This window comes from Ischnura elegans, chromosome 7 (assembly GCF_921293095.1).
Source record: "Ischnura elegans chromosome 7, ioIscEleg1.1, whole genome shotgun sequence".
Taxonomy (NCBI): domain Eukaryota; kingdom Metazoa; phylum Arthropoda; class Insecta; order Odonata; family Coenagrionidae; genus Ischnura; species Ischnura elegans.
The window spans coordinates 32,348,553-32,369,622 of NC_060252.1; the positions used below are offsets into that span (position 1 = coordinate 32,348,553).

At 36.8% G+C, this 21,070-nt stretch overlaps 2 protein-coding genes and 1 long non-coding RNA gene across 4 annotated transcripts in view; 1 reads left to right on the forward strand and 2 right to left on the reverse strand.

The window, feature by feature from the left end:
* Positions 1-3,408: 3,408 nt before the first annotated feature.
* On the reverse strand, positions 3,409-7,194 carry LOC124162593. The gene is made up of 3 exons (XM_046539175.1): positions 6,734-7,194; positions 5,740-6,695; positions 3,409-3,551 (listed from the first exon to the last, which is right to left on the reverse strand). Exons 1-3 carry the CDS (start codon positions 6,946-6,948, stop codon positions 3,409-3,411), a joined length of 1,314 nt encoding a protein of 437 aa, XP_046395131.1. The 5' UTR covers positions 6,949-7,194.
* Positions 7,195-7,618: 424 nt separating this feature from the next.
* LOC124162019 lies at positions 7,619-8,132 on the reverse strand. Of its 2 annotated transcripts, none has more exons than XR_006865471.1 (3): positions 8,089-8,132; positions 7,851-7,972; positions 7,619-7,778 (listed from the first exon to the last, which is right to left on the reverse strand). It is a non-coding gene; the product is annotated as an uncharacterized LOC124162019 (long non-coding RNA). The 2 variants fall into 2 exon arrangements; XR_006865470.1 differs by having other exon boundaries at positions 7,851-8,011; positions 8,089-8,117.
* Positions 8,133-8,628: 496 nt separating this feature from the next.
* LOC124162020 overlaps positions 8,629-21,070 on the forward strand; it is a 35,636-nt gene continuing 23,194 nt past the window's right edge. The window contains exons 1-3 of the mRNA XM_046538345.1: positions 8,629-8,721; positions 8,823-9,007; positions 19,327-20,108. Of these exons, the coding sequence (XP_046394301.1) occupies positions 19,361-20,108 (748 nt within the window). The 5' untranslated portion in view covers positions 8,629-8,721; positions 8,823-9,007; positions 19,327-19,360. The remainder of the gene's footprint in view (positions 8,722-8,822; positions 9,008-19,326; positions 20,109-21,070) is intronic.

Consider the following 21,070-nt stretch of genomic DNA (forward strand, 5'->3'; position numbering starts at 1 on the left):
GACACGTAATGTGTCTCTCTTTCCGGAAAATATATCGAGTCAGTATTGCTGGAGATGACCCATTACTTCTGCAATTGAACTCTATTAGTCGTTATACTACGTAGGACATTTTTACCATTATGTGATAATTACAGCACAGTAAGTGGTTGAATAGGTTGGCATAATTTGTGTTGATTTTGAAAACAAGCTAATTATGTTCTTAGGTTATGCATGTGTTTATATTCTAGAATTTCCCCCCTAGAAATGATAGCAAATTTCTGTTCATATTGGAGCCAATGGTCCTCGTAAGCAGACTTGATTTTCATATCGTTTGGCAAACCAAATGCTATTTTCTAAACGTTTCATTGTATTTTAAGCCTTTTCATTCCATAATTGCTTTATGTACTCTTTCCACATGCCTCCATATTATGTTTAACATTTTCCTGTCTGTCATTTTGAAACTAGAGAGTTTTTGTTTCGTTTTTCGATTAGTCATTTGAATGTTTACAATGATGAAATAGTATCTTGCCATGAAAGGCAGCAATAAATAAGTAAAACATACTTTCCTTCGTAGTCATATTATCTGCAGCTAAGCAATATTTTATCGAGGATGTACATACATACAGCCGCATACATCAACATCCCAAGAATTAAAATACTGGTAAGAACAAAAAAAATTCAATAAACACCAATACCTACTTCAAAATATGCGTCCACTTGAGACAACCACTGATTGGAAAATCTTCAAATTGATTACTACAGTTTCAAGTTAACGTGAGAGAATTTCACTATTTCACCCACCTTCAATGAACTTATACCATCAAACTTCGACTAACATGTAGTCCAAACAACCGTGTGCAGTTAAACAGGCAAGATTATCATAAAATGATGTGAAAATATCAGCATTTGTATCTTTACTTTGTTGAAAACATCGAAGTGCATTTCCAATGCTGGAAGCTAATTAAAAGTGAGCTTTTATTCACCTAACTCAGTCATTATCATACAAAAAAGTTAGTGGGGAAAAGCTTCGGACAACGCAGTATTAATTTATATCTGCACACAAAATGAGAGAACGAGAAAATGTAGCTTAATAAAATCTTTGCACAATACAAAATGGAAACCTAGTCCCCAAAAACCTGTAAACAACTTAGCAATTCATATCCTGAGTCAACTTTTTGTTAACCTTTACGAAGCGTTCATTGCCAACACTCAAAATTTCAATGCCTGATCGAGACTTTAGCAGCTTAAGTTCCACTTTATAAAGTGAGATCTTGGGGATGCCTTTGAAGTGAACTTTAGCTAAACTCTCACTTTACCGTAAAGAGACTTTGTAAAGTGAGCAATTTTAGTGTCTCTATGAATCGCACCCTTAAATGCTTTTTTACCCCAAAAAAACTTTGTATGGCACTGCATAACATAATAAATAAAAATGTAAATGAAATACAAAGATTTCTTAAAAATCTAATGGCACAATTAAGTGGTCATAATCCCAATTGGTTATGCATCATTGTAATTCCAAATACATACAGCTACACCATTGATATAAAAACACTGACTATAAGATGGCCTGTAGGCAAAGATAAGGAATACCTTAGATGTACACCATGGCAATGTCAAAAATTTTACTTTTGCATATTTTCCTATCAAGGTTATTAATTTGGTTTAGAGCAAAGCTTCATTTCCATGTCCATTACCGCGGGAGAAATCCACAGGTTGAACCACTTCAGCAACTTCAGTTTCAAGATACTGTCAGAGCAAACAAAAAATATATATAAATATGTCACCCAATAAAAAGCAGGTACTCATAAAGATGAATGCGAAAGTACATTAGCAATCCCATCAAGTTGATTACATACCTCTAAGCTCCATGCCTTGGAATGTTAGAAATCCGATGGAATTTTTCAATATTCAATCCCATTCATCAGTTTAACTGCTCCATTATCCTGATCTAAGGTTTCACATTGTACTTGGGTGATGAATGGCATCAATTCAGATACTGTCAAGGTAAAAAAAAAGATAAATGACAATATGTTACCTGGTAAAAGAGAGATGGCCATAGATATGAATATCAAAGTACATAGTCAATTCCATCAAGTTCAACACGAGCCATTCCATATCAATGCAACACACTTAAAATAAAGTGTTTACCTCACCATTTTAGATTTTGTGGAAATTTGTTACAATGATTGCAAGTGCTGGAGCATTAATTACCAAATTTTCAATTTTTTATCTGAAGCAGTTACAGAAATATGGCTAAGTAATATTTTCATAAACTGACAAAAAAGGGAGAACAAATATTTTTCATCACTCTTTGTGCTGTCTTAATTGAGCTGCAGAGATGGGAAAGGTGTCATATACCAACATTTTGTACGCTATTTCCAGTGAGATACAAGTATTAGATAGAAGGTTTTGCAGAAGGGTTATGCAACATTCTTTCAAGTTCTCTGCTGCATTTATCCATCTGAAGATGGCATGTATAGCAGGCGTTCCAGTCTGCTTCTTCAGGCTGGAAGTCAAGGTTCAAATGAAAAAAAATGTCAACTGAATTAAAAAATCAGCTTGAGTTGACATAAATAAAATAGACAAGTGCCTATTGAGAAACACCTAAAGTGGGGGAACTTGAAAATTTGGAGAGTGAGATGTTTCAAATTTGATGACTCTCGACATTTAAACAATATTCTTTTGACAGGTGGAACATCTAAATTAAGTCATAATTTAGGAGTTTGAGGCATAATGACATAGAACCTATGATGATAAAATAGATGCACATGACTATGGGCCTATCTGAGGCTTTCTGAGTCGGTACTTCACAAGACTTAATCTAAAACCAGATAATGAACGACAATCTTGTTTCTCTGTTGGTGAGACTTTTTCCTTACATTTTTATTGAAGATAAAATTAAGTACCACATGGCTAAGCTATTACATTATGTCATGATGATGATCAAATCTGTTGAGTGATTCATTTATTAGCTTAATTATTAGCTGGACTGAGTGGCCACACCCCACTTGTGAATATTCAACTCAACAAATCATAAAATGAATGAGTGACAATGCCAAGCAAAATGTGGCATAGAAAATAACTTAAGTAATAACAAGCAATGCAGTGCAAAATAGCATTTCAACTGATCACCAATTGATTGAAACATACGTACATAATTCTGAATATTGCCCTTGAGAAACTGTTACACCTAAAACTTTGCAAGACTCCCTTGAAGTAAATTTAAATTAAACATGTTCCACTCTGACTGTAAAATTCAGTTCATTCCTGTAACCTTACTCAGACTAGATCATTTAATGTGATCTGTAAAACTGGAATTTGTAATGTCTGCACATTAATATAAGGAGCCACTTTTAAGAACGGTCTTTATTCTCAAGATCCACACCATGACAACCCATAACAATTCAATAAACAAAACACACCAATACATCACATCAAGGGTGGACCATTATCTGAAACTATTTGTTGCGGTAAACCAAACCTTGCAAACAAAGCACTTAATTTTGTAATAGTCTGATTAGCTGATGTTGAGCTTACCTCTTCCACCTCCAACCATTTACTATGAGCATCTACTATAACAAGATATAGTTTGTTACTTACAGGCCCTAAGAAATCAATATGTAAACGTTCCCACACACTCTTGGGATACTCCCACACATGTAGGTTACACTTTTTAGGGTTCTGCCTCACAGACAAGCAAGGTGGACAACTGTTGGCTAAATTCTCAATGTCTGAGTCTAAACCTGGCCACCAAAAATACGAACGAGCCATGGCTTTCATCTTAACAATGCCAAGGTGTCCGCAATGCAACTCAGTTAATAATGGCTTACGTAAACTATGAGGTACAACTATCCTATGCCCCCAAACAATAATACCATTTTCAATAGCTAATTCACCTTGCCGCTGGAAATACGGTTTTAATTCATTGTCCATATTTGAGTGGTTATTTGGCCAACCATACAATACATAGTTGTACACTTTCCTTAACAAAACATCCCTTTTTGTTTCCTCTATAACGTTATTAAAATCAACTGGTATGTCATTCTCTTGAATAAATTGCAAATAAGTACCTACATAATTTACATCCTCTGACTCAAACTGAAATTCTTTTACATTCAAAGGCAATCTAGATAAGCAATCGGCGTTTGCATTATCCTGTGATTTAACATATTTAATATCAAAGTCATAATTCGTTAAGAACAGCGCATAGCGCTGAAGTCTGCTTGCTGCATAAGCAGGTAAACCTTTCTTTGATCCAAAAATAGATATCAATGGTTTGTGATCAGTTATTAAAGTAAACTTTCTACCATACAAATATTGATTAAACTTTCGCACACCATAAATAATACCTAAAGCCTCCTTGTCGATGACACTGTACCCCATTTCAGCCTTTGATAAGGTCCTTGATGCATAACAGATTGGTTTCTCAGAACCATCCTTCTGTAACTGACTTAAGACACAGCCTAAACCATAGCTAGAACTATCAGTAGCTAATCTTACCGGTAGGTTAGGGTCATAATGTGCCAATATTGGAGCTGAAACTAATTTATTCTTGATTAGCTTGAATGCTTGTTCACATGAGATTGACCACTCAAAAACACTATCTTTCCTCAACAAACTATACAAAGGTGCTGCAATAGTAGATAAATGAGGCACATATTTTCCATAATAATTAACCATACCTAAAAATGCCTTTAATTGTGAAACATCAGTGGGAGTAGGCGCCTTTTCAATAGCGCTTATTTTAGATGGCGATGTACTTAGGCCATCCTCACTCAAAACATAACCCAAGTACTCAATTGACTTGCGGAAAAATTCACACTTCTTTTTACTCACACTGAGACCACTCACTTTTAATCTATTGCAAACTTCATATAACCTTTCCTTGTGAACATCATTATTTTCCCCAGTAATCAAAATGTCATCAAGGAAACAAACAACTCCTGGAATACCAGCGAGAATGGTTTCCATTATTTTCTGAAAAATACCTGGTGCAGAGGCCACTCCATAGGGAACTCTATTGTACATAAATAGCCCTTTTGTAGTACTTATAGTACACAATTTCTTTGATTGGTCATCTAAGCATATCTGCTGATAAGCTTGGGATAGGTCCATTTTGGAGAAAGTTCTACCTTTTTGTAACGTATTAAAAAGATCTTCAATCCTAGGTATTGGATGTCTATTGATGATTAGCGAATCATTTAGTGAAGAAACCCTGAAATCTGCACACAAACGTAATTCCCCGGTTTTTTTTACTATTGGAACAATGGGACTTCCCCATTCACTATCACTCACAGGTGACAAAATACCTTCCCTTACCAATCTATCTATCTCAGCCTCTACCTTGTTTTTCAGGGAGAAAGGTATCGGCCTAGGCTTCAGAAATCTAGGCACAACATTATCTTTTAAAACTAACCTAGCTGGCTCACCCTTATAACAGCCTAATTTATCAGTAAACACCTCAGGAAACTTTTGATATAAACTATTAACTATTTTAAATTCTGCATCTATTATACTACATACATCCCTACAATGCTCTGAGTTAGTGCTCATAATAATATTACTAACCCCACTAGGTATTTTAATTACCAACCCAAGATCACGGATCCAGTCTCTGCCCATTAAAGGATTTGCTCCCTTAGCTATTACATATAAGGATAACTGTTTACATATATTTCTATATTTTACCATTACGCTCAATTTCCCTAATGGTTTGATAGGCTGGCTTGTATATGAGCTTAATACCAAATTGGTACTTACTTGTTAGTAACTTTACTGAAGTAAAATTGTCTTGATAACATTGTTCATTTATGACACTGACACAAGCACCACTATCTACTTCAAAATACAAAAGCTTATCTTCAACTTGCAATTTTACCATAATAGGCCTTACCCTATCATTGGTTTCATCAACCTCATTAGCTTTACTTACATTAAATAGATTAGTTAAATCATATATATAATCATTAGTTGGCTTATTTTGCTTGGAATCGTCAGTAGTAGGCTTGTTTAGCATACAATCATTAGAATCACAGGGTTCACAATAGTGATTAGATGGCTTAGTACTAAAATTATTAGGCTTTGGATTTGACACACCCCTATCTTGACTTCGACAAACCTGTGACAAGTGGCCTACTTTGCCACACTTATAGCACTTGTATGACTTGAATTTACACATATTGGCCCTATGGCCTGACTTTCCACAACAATAACACTTTACATCACTAGACACTCTCTCCTCCCTCCTAGTTGTGTCCTCCCTCCTTTGGTTTGTGGGACGTTGTTGTTGCCGGTTCACGTGAGAACAGCTGCCACTGCGATGCGTTGTCCCCATAGCCGCCGACGTCGTCGCCAAACCCTTCCGCCTGGCGTTGTAGTTAAGTTGACTTGTTTGTGGATTCCCTCGCGCCATCAACGTCGCTGCATCGTGGTCAGCCATCTCCATGTTGGTAGCTATCGTTACTGCCTTTTCAAAAGTAAGGTCTGTTTCCCCCAGCAGCCGCCTCTTAATTGCGTCATTACGGATACCGCTGACCAGTCTATCTCTCAAATAATCCGACAGATTATTTCTAAATTCACAAAACATTGAAAGTTCCTTTAACTGTACCACATAATCGGAAATTGACTCGTGCTCCCGCTGGCTCCGTAAACTAAATTTATAACGCTCCGAAATAAATGATGGCTTTGGACTTAAGTGCGTTGTTACTAGCTGCACTATTAATTGTTCAATTAATTATTATAATTTTATTATTATAATTGTTCAAATGTCTTAGTTGCCGGCTTATCTGGTGCACACAAATTTTTTACTAAATTGTAAGTTTTATGCCCAATTACTGTTAACAAGGTAGGCACTTTTTTCTCGTCCTTAATGTCGTTTGCATCAAAAAATAGTTCTAAACGCTCAATATACGAAGACCACGTCTCTTCAGCCGCGTCAAATGCATTCATTGAGCCGATGAGTCCCGCCATTTCGCCGTCACCAAAAAATCTATCTTCCTGCACTCGAACTTGGTACTTTTACTATCACGATCACGCACAATCACGGCTACGCCCTTCCGCTGTTGACCGTAATTATGTGAATTCGTGCTTCCTCGTCGCCAAATGTAATGTCTGCACATTAATATAAGGAGCCACTTTTAAGAACGGTCTTTATTCTCAAGATCCACACCATGACAACCCATAACAATTCAATAAACAAAACACACCAATACATCACAGAATTAGCATAAAATAACCTGCAACATGGCCTCCATTAGGCCACCAGCTCTCTAGCTCCATTAGGACTGCCACAAGTATAGCTGAAACAACACCATTAATTTATGAGCCAGTTTTTCCAAACATAAGAATTCTTATTCCATAAAGAAACTTATATCAATTTTAAAATTTGGTAGATATTTAGTATCAGAACCAGCTATGGGTGTACCACTTTTGAACAATATTAAAATTACGATTTTTCAACAGTAAAGGGCACCCAACAGTTCAGAACCTCAATCATACAAATCCAATGTCTCACGATAGAAGAGGATAATGAATGAAACCATTGACTACACAGCGAAGAAAAAAAGTTCTACTAGAGAAAGACTCCAGTTCAGATCAAAGGGGATGTAATCGTAAAATTAAATTTCAAAGATCATTATCTATTCCATTGCGTTGAAATTTATCCAAATATCACACCCCAACATGATAGAAATCCAAGAGCATTTTACAACAGATCTTGCCAATATTCACTTAACCATGTCCAGCGTACAAAGCCAATGTCTCATGCTATACGCGACTGATGAATTATAGCATAAATTTCACTGTGAAGAAAAAAATAAGATAGGTTCCCATTCGAAGAGGTCATATTCATAGAATGTAATTAGAGTTCTTACCTATTTCATTGAGTTGATCTTTATCCAACATTCACACCTCAACGTGATAGAAATTGAAGAGCTTTTTTCAATAGAATACGCCAATTTTCGCTGAATACACCATACACATCCAATGTCTCATGCTATATGTGATTGATGAATAATAGCATATATGTATTACACTATGAAGAAAAAAGCAAATGGGATAAGGTGCACAATCAAAGAGGTTCTAGTCATAGAATTTAATTAAAATAATTACCTATTCCATTGAGTTGACCACGTCCAACATTCACACCTCAACATGATAGAAATTCAATTCAAGGGCACATCCTTCCTTACTCAAATATCGAACATCCATAATTATTTCCACTTATTTTCATGTTTTAATTGTCCAGATAACGAGATAACTGAGTAATACTGGTAATACCTCGAGCAAAACGAATGTTTCTGTCAACAACAACACAGGCAGGTGAAGCAACTGCACAATGTTCGCATAGTACAGTGGCGTAGGTTACTTTTGCACAATATGCATTAATCCGTGTAAAATATCGTTCATATATATCCGCAGATAACATTTCACAATTTTAAAATATGTTTCTTCCGCTGCACTGCTCTTTATTTTGCCAATGAAAAGTAATTCACACTAAAAGGATTATGTTGGTAATAGCATGAAGGATATCGAATAGGATGCTGAACTTGATGAATTTTCACTAGCGCCCCAGGTCTTCACGCGGTGTCTTATCCACAACATTAGGTAAGCCGGCGGCCTATACTTCTTTCACGGCCTTGCTGTACAGTGTACAGGAAAAGAGTTCATGGGTACAGTTGGTGGCGCATGTCATAAAAAGGCATGTGTCATAAATACTCTCCACATTAATGTAAACCCTATGGCGTATGTATTACCCATGGAGAATACATTGTGATGTAATAATCTTGGTATTACGTGTTTTTCTTCAATAGATAGCAAAAATAACCTAAAAATGTTACTTCCAGCGGTTGGCGCTCTTCCTTTTCCGAGAAATTCTTTAGATAACTTTCGGTTGGTATCATTGACTAAACATAAGTGTTGGAGTGTGGATATACCCGTGAGGCTACTTTTCACTGTTTTGATCGCTATTACGAATAAATGTGGATTCTCAAAGGTGGAGAAGATAATGGTAGTTCTGTAACTGTATTCGGTAAGTCATATTCCGATCCATCATGTATCAATAAATTTATCATTGACATCTTAAGTCCATGTTGTTGACGTTCCTAAACATATCTTTGACTTAAATACTTTCTATGTGTTCATTTTGTCTTCTTTTGTGCTCTAAGTATTTTCTTTTAATATTTATAATACTCTGAACACATTTTTGAAATTTAACTCAGTCTTTTAATGTATGATTATAATGTTTTATTAAAAATTATTTGCAATTGTTGGTGTGGAAGGTTGAATGGCGTTGCCTGTATTTACATGTCTTATGTTACTTAACTTCTCGTAAAGGCCGTATGATACATTGAACTTTGTATGCTTTATGCCATTCAATACTAAATTTGAAAATCTGTAACTCTTTGGGCGTTTGAATGTATCACGAATGTGCTGGCGTCGGTTTATCTTTCGAACTTTTGGAATTCCAAGTTCAAATACCTTCGAAATGCTTATTCAGCGATGAAAATTGTATTCATTTTGATACATATGTTACCCACCACTTTTTCTCCCCGCCATTTCCAGTAATTTCTAGTTTTATTTTAGTATGGTTTATATGAAACCCAACCGGCGTGTCTTTATTTCTCTTTATTTTATTTATTTAGCATGTAATCCAAAAAGATAGTCGGTAAGACCTGTACATAGGAGTTAAACAGTTGATTAGATGAAAATGGCGCAAATTTAGCAAAACAACGTATCATACACAATAACACAACATATTTTCTAATATACCGTGCTATATATCCATTGATACGACAACCTCATCCATAATGGCAAACAAATATTCAGGGATGAGGGAAGGAAGAGGGTAATTATGTTGTTGGCTGTTGGGAATGATGGAATGTTTGATGCAGGTTTTGAGGGAATAGTAGGTAATAAGTAGCCGGTAGGGAAGGGATTTCTGGGTCATCGATAAACCAGATAAGGTGGTGAGGTAGATGGAAGAGAAAGAATGGTGTTTTATGAGTAGATTGTCAATAGACCTGAAGCAGCCATTAATTATTCGGTGGAAAAATTTGAGGTCACTAAATGTGTCTACATTGTGAGGCAACTATCTCAAGGAAGAAGGAGGAGATTGGAATGGAGGGGGTCACAATATTTTACTATGCTGATGAGGAAGTGAAGGGGCTCTTTGAGATTAGTCAGACAAGCAGAGAACCACATGAGCAAACAGTAATCTTTGAATGGAATAACAGATCCGAAAATGACGGATTTCAGAGGTAGACAGACTTCTTTGTATTTCTTTAATCTGGGTAGTTGTCCAACTAGTGCCAGAGCTATGGAAGAGATATATTAAATGTGAGGAGCAAAGGTTAGATTGAAGTAAAAAGGCACACCTAGATCACTATTGGATATAACTTCTGGAATTGGTTGGCTAAAGAAAAGGAAGAATGGCTTTAAAGAATTAACGAGTAATGAAAAGGTAAGGTATTTGGAGTTGGATTTATCTGTAGCCTCCTGGTGGAACTCCTATTTTATAGTTGTTCTAGCTGCTTTGTCTCTGCAACTAAAGTCAGATCGTATCATAAATCAAGTTAAATATTTTGCTGATGGCTGTTTCTATATTAATTTCATTCTGAATATTTATTCTTAAAGAGTCATATTGAATGCTATATTTCATTGGTATTTGATAGCCTGTTCTTTATCCGGCACGATGAAGTTGAAAGTATGCTGATGTTGTGGAAAAGTATGTTGATAATGGGTCATTCCATGTCAGTTCATAGAGGCATGACACCCACCGACTCGAATTTTGATGAAACTTGGCGAATTTCATCCTTCCATGTGAGAATGAAAAAATGTAAAATATTTCTTGGTTATCTCTACTAGTTTTTTTTTCACGACCATATGGAGTTTGGGTGAAACTGCAGTTTTTCAATGAATCCGGTCTCCAGAGGCACTGGTACCGCCAGAGAGAAATAATTTGCCACAGCCACACTTTTCATCCAATTCCTATGAAATTATGCAGGTTTACCGTATAAGTCATGAGGATTCCAAATACTAATTGAAAAATATCCTAGGGGATATTGAAAATTCTCTTAACTCAGATGTTTCATAAGATTTTATAAAATTTTGCATCAAAAACATGGTTATATAAAACATCAAATTTTGACCTGAGGCAATATGTGAATCAAGCTGAATTATTTTTTCTAATATTCCTTAAGGTATGACCCACCACCTGTAAAAATAAAATTCATGGCTTTTTGCTTCCTTTGTTGTTAAAAATATTTTTATGCAAAAAATCTCTTTTAATGACTCCGGTATTCAGCGTTGGGTCTTCCTTCAAGTATGATGAAATGCTTGTGTTAAGTGTTTTCTATGCCTGAGCAAATATTCATGACATAAATCTAGTACATAATCAGCGCAAAAATAAAAATATTTTTGCACTGAACAAGTGCAGGTTGTTTTTCTTCCGAAAAGAAAATATATTTTTTAACAGGAATATTTTAAGGAATTCATAGAGCTTACCTGTAATTGCTAGGGATAACTTGATTGTTGCTTTATAGAACACATAAAAATACAGGATATATGTCAATACAAGTTAACTTTCTCCAATTTGTATCAATTGACAATAGGGTAGTTTCCTTCATCAAAGAAAACGAAAGGTATTGATTGCGATTCGTTACCCACCATTAGTGTATTCATAATACACAAATTATTTCGTTTTAGAAATACCGGTTTAGACGAATGGCAATGGTCCATTTTTATCCTCATTTGAAAAGGGTCAGATTGGCGCCCATGCGATGCCACTCCACGTGACGTCACAGGGACCTAGTTTCCATAGGAGAAGATAGGAGTTTTACATCGTCTGAGGTTACCAATGCATGCATGAGGTGCAGAGCTCAGGGAAACATGTCTTAATAATCACTTATTAAAACTGGCTAAGGTCGGAAAGTTTTCCTCGTTTGATGAGGTATTAATAATCCTTATTTAAGCCAAGCGCTACCAGCCAGCAGGGTACTCAGCTACCCGCTAGCAGCCTGCGTTGTATCAACGCTAAGCCTCGCCTCAAGGTCACCTCACAGGGCAGCACTGGGGACCAGAAATATGTCATACGGAGAAATTTCCCGGCATTCATACTTACGCGTCGCGTTTTCGCGCTCTTGAAAATTTTCACTTTTCATTTAATTGCGAAAAATAGATACCGTCATTTAAAAATCTAAAAGCGTGAAATACGTACCCTAGGAGTAATAATCTTTCAATTTAGGCAATAAAAAAATTATAGGAAACCACCCTATTGTCAAAAACTTCACTAATGTGTTTTACTTCATTAACGTTTCACAACTTAGAAATTATTTTGTGAGGAGAAGATACATTGTCTAACCTTGACCAGACTTTACTCTAATGAGGACTAGAAATTAACTTGTCGCAGTATCTTCTTTGAAGAAATGATACTTTTTAACTTTATAGTTGAGCTGAGAAAAATATCTGGTTAGATTAAAATAATGTAACTATGTAACCGCATGTGTATTTTAGACCTGAACAGGGTTCATTGAACAGAAAGTGAAAATGAACTGAATAAGCCCTGCCACTTTAACTATTTATACAAAGTAGTTTTTCTCTCAGGAGGTAGGTATTGTTTGCCCTTTTTCTACTCCATTTGCCCATTCAACTTCGGCAGTGTTAACCTCAAGTTTTTTTCCTATAAGTTTTGTTGTTAATATTTGTTTCCATCTCTAGAAACCAGGTATGTAAACCTTAAGGAAAATTTTATACACAATATTTTCTTTCTGTCTCAGTTAACAATCATTTGTCATTGTCATGTAGGCAGATGCCTTTATAATGTCCCAGTATCAAGAGCTTGGTAACTGTAGTCTATGAGAACATAGTGTACAGAGTGTCATGAAACTAGCTACACGCAGTTAGTGAATCTCCTAAATTTAAGTACATCAGAAAGACAAATGATTGAACTCAGGAGTGGCTTAAGTTCTGAACTTATTTTGATTATTTGTAAGCACCAAAAACCCTCTTCTTAAAGAATATAAAACATATTGAATTACTTGCTATGATCCATTTCGATGTCATAGGAAAAAATTAGTAAATCACTACAAACAGTAACACCAGCATTTTCATTCAAGTTAAATAGCATACCAGATATTGTTGAAGCAATCCTGGGACAAGAAATATGTAATTCATGTAGAGAAAAAGTGGATAAATACACCATAACGACCCAAACTATGGCATTGGAGTAGCGCCGCATACATTTGGGGGTGCAGGGGGTGCCCCCCCCTTGAGGAGCCACCCGTATTGCCTAACATTGCAGAACCAGAATTGTAACTTTTGTATTTCATAAGATAGCGTTATCATGTATGTGTATAAGAAGTTTTAAATGAAACTTTCTGAAAAAATGTTTGAGACTAATTTTTCATTCCGATAAAGGTAAAGGTAGCTCAAATATTTTGTGCCCTTTGAGTTTTTTCTGTACCCGTACTGCTTGTCCCAATTGCTGGTAGTGATGATAGTATTGTAGATTTGGACAAAGATTCATTGAAAGAAAAAGCATAATTGGGAGAAATAAATTCATAATTCAAGGAAATGGGCATGTTTCCTTTAGAACTCCATGCAGTAGCATCCTACAGCAAATCAATGTGTGCTGAAAGGAAACTGAAAGTTGCAACTTCTAATTTGAACAAAAAGGTTGGTAAAGTATTGGATAAAGATTTCCTTCAAGAGCATAATACAGATATTTTTGCAGGGTTCCCACTCAACCGTGAAAACCTTAAAACTGAGAATAAGCCGTGAATTTAGTCTACCGTGAAAAAACCTGGAAATAGCGGTGTATTTCATCATAAAACCTTAAAAATCTCTCCAAATTTGTTCTAGAACTACGATTGACAGATGAAAAGAAAAATCGATATTTCGATCATGTTTCAAGGCCGAGTCACATGCAGACACTGCCCACGCATTTATCTATGTATTTGGAGGGCAGTTATTGGTCTGTGTGCCATGACGACACTTTGACCTGTGATTGGAAGACTGGTAACTGGTAAAGTGATCATTAACCCTGGTGAAAAATGAGACACTTCTTCACTTCCCTGCCACCCTACTACTTCCATTTTCCCACTCACAACCAGGCCCTGCATTTTCCTAACAATAGGTGGCGTCAGGAGAGATAGCACATTCATTGCTGCGTTTGCACTCACGGCGGCTGTCATGTTTTTTAAATTTGTAATTAATGTGCAGCCGATGATTTTTACGTGATCAATATTTCTACCTTAAATGGCATATCAGCAGACCGTGAATTTGACGACATTCAGACCGTGAAAACCTGGAAACAACCGTGAATTTTACATTTTAGTTAGAGTGGGAACCCTGTCTTGATAAAGCGAGTGATATGGATGTGCTAGTTGGGTTACTAAAAGAAAAACTGGTCACAGCAGGCAGTGTGCGAGAGATAATTCAGCTACTAACACTAGCTCTGACTTCGTGGAGTAGGAAATAGTAGCCACAGTATTTAATGTCTGTGAATATGCCATTCAGCAAGCTAGGGAACTTCTTAGAGTGAAAGGCATCGCAGTCATACCAGATCCAAGGAAGAGCAAAAACATAGAGCAAACTACAGTGGACTTAGTTCATTCATTTTACCAAAATGACAAGTATTCCGCATTATGCCAGAAATGGAAGATGTGTCCAAAAATGTCCTCATGCAAAAAAGGTTACTACCAAGTAACCTAAATGAACTGTATGCAGCTTTTAAATTTAAATACCCACTGTAAAAATAGGGTTTTCAAAATTCTGTCTGTTACAACCTAAATGGTGTGTGTTGGCAGGCTCCTCTGGAGCCCATTCTGTATGTGTCTATCCATCTATCCATCAGAATGTTTCACTTATTCTCCATGCATGCTCCATAGAAGAGACCTACAACAACCTATTTTATTACTTGGTATTTTCTAAAGATAGCAGGGATTGGATATATATTTAGGATTTATATATTTTTCATCATTATCATCATTAGTCAACAAACCTAAGATTGGTTTGACGCAGCACTCCATTTCTCCCTCGTATTAGCTAACATTTTTATAGCAACGTATTTCTTCTCTTCTACATCTTTTATAACCTGCCCTATGTAACTCATTCGGGGCCATCCCTTACCCTTTTTCCCTTCCACTTGTCCTTCAACGGTTGTCTATGCCTCAAAATGTGGCCAACTAAGTTGTCTTCTGCTTAAGGTTTTTAGGAGGCTTCTCTTTTCTCCCACGCTTCGTAGCACTTCCTCGTTACTTACACGGTCAATCCATTTTATCTTCATCATTCTTGGGTAGCACCACGTTTTTCTTATTGTGAGAAAAATAACCTGCACTTGTTCAGTGCAAAAATGTTTTAATTTTTGCGCTGATTATGTACTAAGTGTATGCTCAGACATAGAAAACAGTTAACACAAGCATTTATTCGTATTTTTATTTTATCCTTGTCTTCTTACTTTGATAAGGACCATTTTGTAACAATTATTACAATAAAAACTAGGGATGGATGGATCTAGGATTTTTTTCGGATCGGGTCCTTGATTTTCAGAGCCGAATCTTTTGGAGCGGATATTTTCAGATCCAACTACATTTTCAAATTCCTGATGCTGAGATACCCCTGATGATTGTTCATTCTCTTGGGAAGAGTCACACTGTGTGCCAGCCTTTTTTTATTTTCCACGGCTGAAATTCTCCTACGTAACCTCTGGGAGAGCTTTTAAACAAAACGGTTCATGAGTAGGACGAGAATCGGCTGCGACGGCGCATTCGAAGAGAGAATCGGAGCTCTTTCCACCCTCATGGGGTGTTGCATTCACTGAAGCTGTTATTTAAAATTTTGGATCCAGGTCCTATGTCTTCTGCGACTTTGGATCTGATGTATCCGATGAAGTGCAATATCGGCAAATATTTGGATCCGAAGTATCTGATTCCACCATCCCTAATATTTATTTATTATAATGCTCATGCAGACGATAAATAAGTTTAACCTTTGTGGCCTGTGTGTTAGTGCTTGGCGATGCTTTTTTGTCAAAGGCCCTGTGATTGGTTGGTTTCATCTAATTGGATGAAAATTTAGAACATGTCCTATCCAAAGGTTATTGCGCACGGACAGCTTCCAGTTCCTGGTATCTCTTCTCACGACCTGCTGTACCTTGCTCACTCAGTTAAAGCCAAAAAGTTCGAGCAAAAGCTTATAAGTCAACGAAATATCAAGGAAATAAACGACGATGAATTACTTAATGCAGCATTTTCACTACCATGGGCCAATATTGAATTCACTAATTCAGTTGATGACAAAGTCAAGACTCTAAATTCACTGATGACTTATCTGCTTGAAAAATTTGCTCCTGTAAAGGTGATCCGAGTTTCTAAGCCACGCGCACCCTGGTTAAATTCAGAAATAAAACAATCAATGGCAAAACGAGATTCAGCCTTCCGCTTGTTTAAGAAAACTATGACTCTCAATGCATTTCAAAGATACAAAAACTTGAGAAACAGGATGAAACAGCTCATAAGAAATGCGAAGATCAAATTCTTTCACTCAGTTACTAAATCTAACCACTCTCCAGGTAAATTATGGAACAAACTTAAATCACTTGGTATAGGTAAGAATTAAGTCTTCAATATCCCTCCTGACTTGTGTCTGAACTCCTTAAATGATAAGTTTTCCCAGCCCCCGAACCTTATTCAAGCCGAGATCAAAGATAAAACTCTAACACTGCACGCCTCAAAAGACACATGCATATTAAACAGTGACCAAAAATTTGAATTTTCCCCTATTACCCAAGTACAAGTTGAATCGTGTTTCAAGAAAATAAAGTCTAAAGCACAAGGCTCTGATGGTATACCACTAGATTTCATAAAAAAGCTATTTCCTGTTATTATCCCATACATCACCAACATTTTCAACTCCTCTCTATTTCAAAAGCACTTCCCAAGTCAATGGAAGCAAGCATTAATCAGACCTATTCCATAAAAGAATAATTCCCAAGGGGAAAAAGAATTCCGTCCAATATCCTTTCTTGCCATCCTGTCCAAAGTTCTAGAAAAACTTGTATATGAGCAGATAACATATTTCTTAAAATGCAACAATATTCTCGATAAATTTCAGTCGGGCTTCCGACACGGCCACAGCACATCTACCACATTAGCTAAAATCACCGATGACTTGAGACACTCCATGGATCAAAAAGAAGTTTCAGTACTCGTTTTGCTTGATTTTTCGAAAGCTTTTGATTCCTTAGACAAAAATATCCTAGCAGCAAAAATGAGAGGCATGGGTTTTTCTCCTACGGTAGTCCGTTGGATAACATCATACTTGTCAGGCCGGCATCAGCGAGTAATTACAAATGATTTCTGCTCAAGGTGGATCGAAACAGCAAGAGGTGTGCCCCAAGGCTCTATTCTAGGACCTCTGCTATTCTCTCTGTACATTAATGATTGCCCTTCAGTGATAAATCATTCTAAATATCATCTTTATGCTGACGATCTCCAAGTGTACCTAAATTCAAATGTTAAAAGCCTGTTCAATGGAATATGTAATCTAAATACATAATGACCTAGAAAATATCAACAATTAGAGCAAATCCAACTTTCTAAGCATAAACCCTAGTAAGTCGCAAGCTATTATAGTTGGATATCCTAAAATACTCAAGTCAATTGACAGGGATCAATTACCGCAACTGCGCATCCCTGATTCTCCCATAAAGTACTGCGACGAAGTTATTAATCTAGGATTGATCATTGATGAAAATCTGTCTTGGTCATCTCATATAACTAAGATATGTAAAGCAGTGAATAAGTCATTATTTCCATTAATTCGTTTCAGAAACATTATTCCTCTCTCCTTAAAGAAGCAATTAATATCGACTTTAATACTTCCCCATTTTGACTACGCCGGTGTTGCCTTTCAAGACATATCTCAGGTCCTGTCGAATAAACTTCACCGCTCCTTCAACGCCTGCATTAGGTTCATATTTAATTTACAAATATCAGATCATACCACCAATCATATTAACGATCTCAACTGGTTAAACCTAGTTCTCGACGCCGGCTGCATAACCTTTGTCTTCTCTATCAAATCTTACCGACAAATACACCTGCGTACCTCAGAGACGAATTTCAAACACTTAGTAGAGTACACGACTCAAATACGAGGGGAAATGAAAAACTCGTTATACCTCACCATCGGACAGTCAGATTCAATAAATCATTCATTGTTACTGCATGCCGCAAATGGAACAACATTGTCCTACCGCTACGTAAATCATCATCACTCGCCTCCTTCAAAAAGGCACTACACGTAAAACTTCTTCGAGAACAACAATGAGACATGTAACATCATGGGAACAGTAGGAAAGGTTCATCACTTATCTCCTCCGGCTTCATCTAATTTTCTTTTTCTTTACTGGTACTGGGTGACATTTTTCATGTAATTTATTGTACATATTTGTAGATACTCAGGTTTACATTAGCTCTCTTAGTAGGTTTTCGCAGGTTTTTCACACCCCCCTTCTTGTGTGGGCGTTTTCCTGCAGTGGGTTTTTTCCAATAAGGACAACAGTCAATATCCTTAGGTTTTTACCACGTTCACTAACATATTTTTACACTTGGTCAATGGTAACTTAACTTGTTAACTTATAATTTTTGATTGAAAATGGAACTTCTATTTATTTTTTTTGTAATTTATCTGCATTTAATTTCATGAGCAACTTGACAATGTATTTAACTGCATATATTTCATGTTTGACAAGGGGTTAGATGGAAGATGGGACTTTCTAGTCCCAATCTCGCCCAATAAAGGCGTTTTTTTATTATGTATTATTATCCATTTGGACAAAACGGTGTTTTGTACAAACGATAGGACCAAAAGCCAGTTGGATGAAATTTTGACTGTGGGACAAGGCACGCGTCAGTTGCACCAAATTTTGATGCAAATTTGACCGTGGGACATCAGCTTAATATTCGATCGAAATTGAGGCATCTTAATTATTGTCATTAAAAGCAAGGAATAAAATGTCTCTTTCCTATAAGCTATAGAGGAATAATTTTTTTTTATCTAAACTTGCTGCACTCAACCCAACCAGAAAGAAAATGGTATTATATTTCAAACTCGCTCATCACAATCGTCAGAAAATATGGGGGGTGAAAGAACATAGATTGAAATAATTAAAAGCGTAATTTATATCCATTATTATGTGTATATTAAATGCAAAATATTGGGAGTCAACAATAACTGGCAATCTTGAATTGATTCACTAACCGTATTAGGCCGTGCTCAAGGATTTAGTCGGAAAGAAGGCTGTTTTGTTTTTTTCCCATCCTCATTAATGTTCTCCTTTATTTTTAGGTTCTTCATAGTTGCTGTTTGATTTATTTTCATCATGTCTGCCCAGTCAGGCTTCCTGAATTGTTTCTTAAAATTTATCCAAGGTGAGAAGTGTGAAAAGTTACCTGAGATGCGTCGAGGCAAGCCAGCCACTACCAATTTCACCATCTCATTTAAAGAAAGGAATGACATTTTGTCTGCCAGTAGCAAACGACTGAATGAAGAGAAAAAGGCTGCAAATGTCAATCCGGAAAAAAAGGCAAGACAGCGTAGTCGACCCAGATCTTCCAGTGCAAGGGGAGCATCCCGATCGACACGCAGCAAGGGAAGTGTGTCTGAAGTGGATAGTGAGCCAGGTGTTAGTGAAGAAAGTGGTCCTCTCTCCAAAATTGAGGAAAGACTGTGTTCAAATGATGGTGATGAGTCCTCTGGTGACAGTAAACTGGAAGGAACAAATGTTGGGGATGGAGAAGTCCCATCAGAGGAATCTGATTGTCAGAGCAATGACAGTGTGGGAAGGAGTGGGAAAACTTTGAGAAGCGGAGATAGGAGTAAGAAGAACGTAGAATGTAGTAAAGAACAAGGTTCTTTGAGTAATGATGCTTCTGAGGCGGAGTCAGCAACCATTGAGAATGCAGAGTCTACCACCAATGAAAAGGCGGATTTAGTCATCAGTGAAAGTGCTGTGATTTTGAATGAGGGAGCTGGTGAAGTTCAGGAAAAGGAACCTGAATCTCTGGAATGTTTACCATCAACGGGAAAGAAGAAACGTGGAAAGAAAAGAAAAAGTGACAGCGATGAAGGTGGGTACTACCTGTAGCAATGTGAGATGGTACACTTGAAGGGATAAATATTAATGTAATGATGAGGTAGTTATGAAACTCAATTGCTTGGAGATATTTCCTCAGCTATGTCACAAAAAGTACATTTTTCAAGGTACATCTTTAGGGTTCCTGGTTTCTTCAATTTACCTTTTCCCCAATTTCTGCCATGATTAACACCATGAAAGTGTTTTCAAGGGCGGATCCAGGACTTTTGGGGGGAGGGGGAGGCCAAATTCAAATCCTGGCCACCATTCCGAGCTGACTTTATGCGATGTTCCAAAATATTGACTTTATGCGATTAGTTCTCGATACTGGTTCCACAGGCCAAGAACTGGCAGTACTGAGAACCAGGTACCAGAATCGACCCATCTCTATTTCTTAAGTACTCCATGGAAACCTACCTTAGAGTCTTAGAGAATTGATAGACTGCTTTAATTATGGTAATTCTATGGATGTTAACCAGTGAGGTGGAACCAGAAGTTAGGTGTGATCCACTGTTAGGTCACGTAGCTAATTGTAGAATTCATTTCCTCCAAGAGCAGAACATGACCCCCTAACGGCCACACTCTTTCCAGGTTGGATGGTACCATGGCAAAATGGTCAGTCATCAGCAATTCAGCCCACCATTAATGATGAAATCTTAACTGTTGGTGTGCTATTATAATAGCACACCAACAGTTATAATAGCACATAAATGTATACATACATAAAACTCCAAGTTCAGTATGCGAAAAATCCTCAGAGAAAAAAATCATTCACCTTGACTTGGATTTGAACCCAAATCCCCTGATTTCTGTTGAGAGCCAGTTAAGCAACGGAGGCTAAAGCGCTTGACCGGAAATCGGGGGATCAGGGTTCGAATCCCAGTCAAGGTAAATGATTTTTTCTCTGAGGATTTTTTGTACAATGGAATGGTACATTTGTGCATTGCGGGTGACTCC

Bases quoted from the DNA above. Each gene is read 5' to 3' on its own strand.
- LOC124162593 (XM_046539175.1), bottom strand. From the start codon at position 6,948: ATGGCGGGACTCATCGGCTCAATGAATGCATTTGACGCGGCTGAAGAG. The intron at 6,696-6,733 runs ATAATAATAAAA...TGAACAATTAAT, and splicing joins ACTAAGACATTTGAACAATT to AGTGCAGCTAGTAACAACGC. The intron at 3,552-5,739 runs GTAAGTACCAAT...ATCTTGTTATAG, and splicing joins TTCAGTAAAGTTACTAACAA to TAGATGCTCATAGTAAATGG.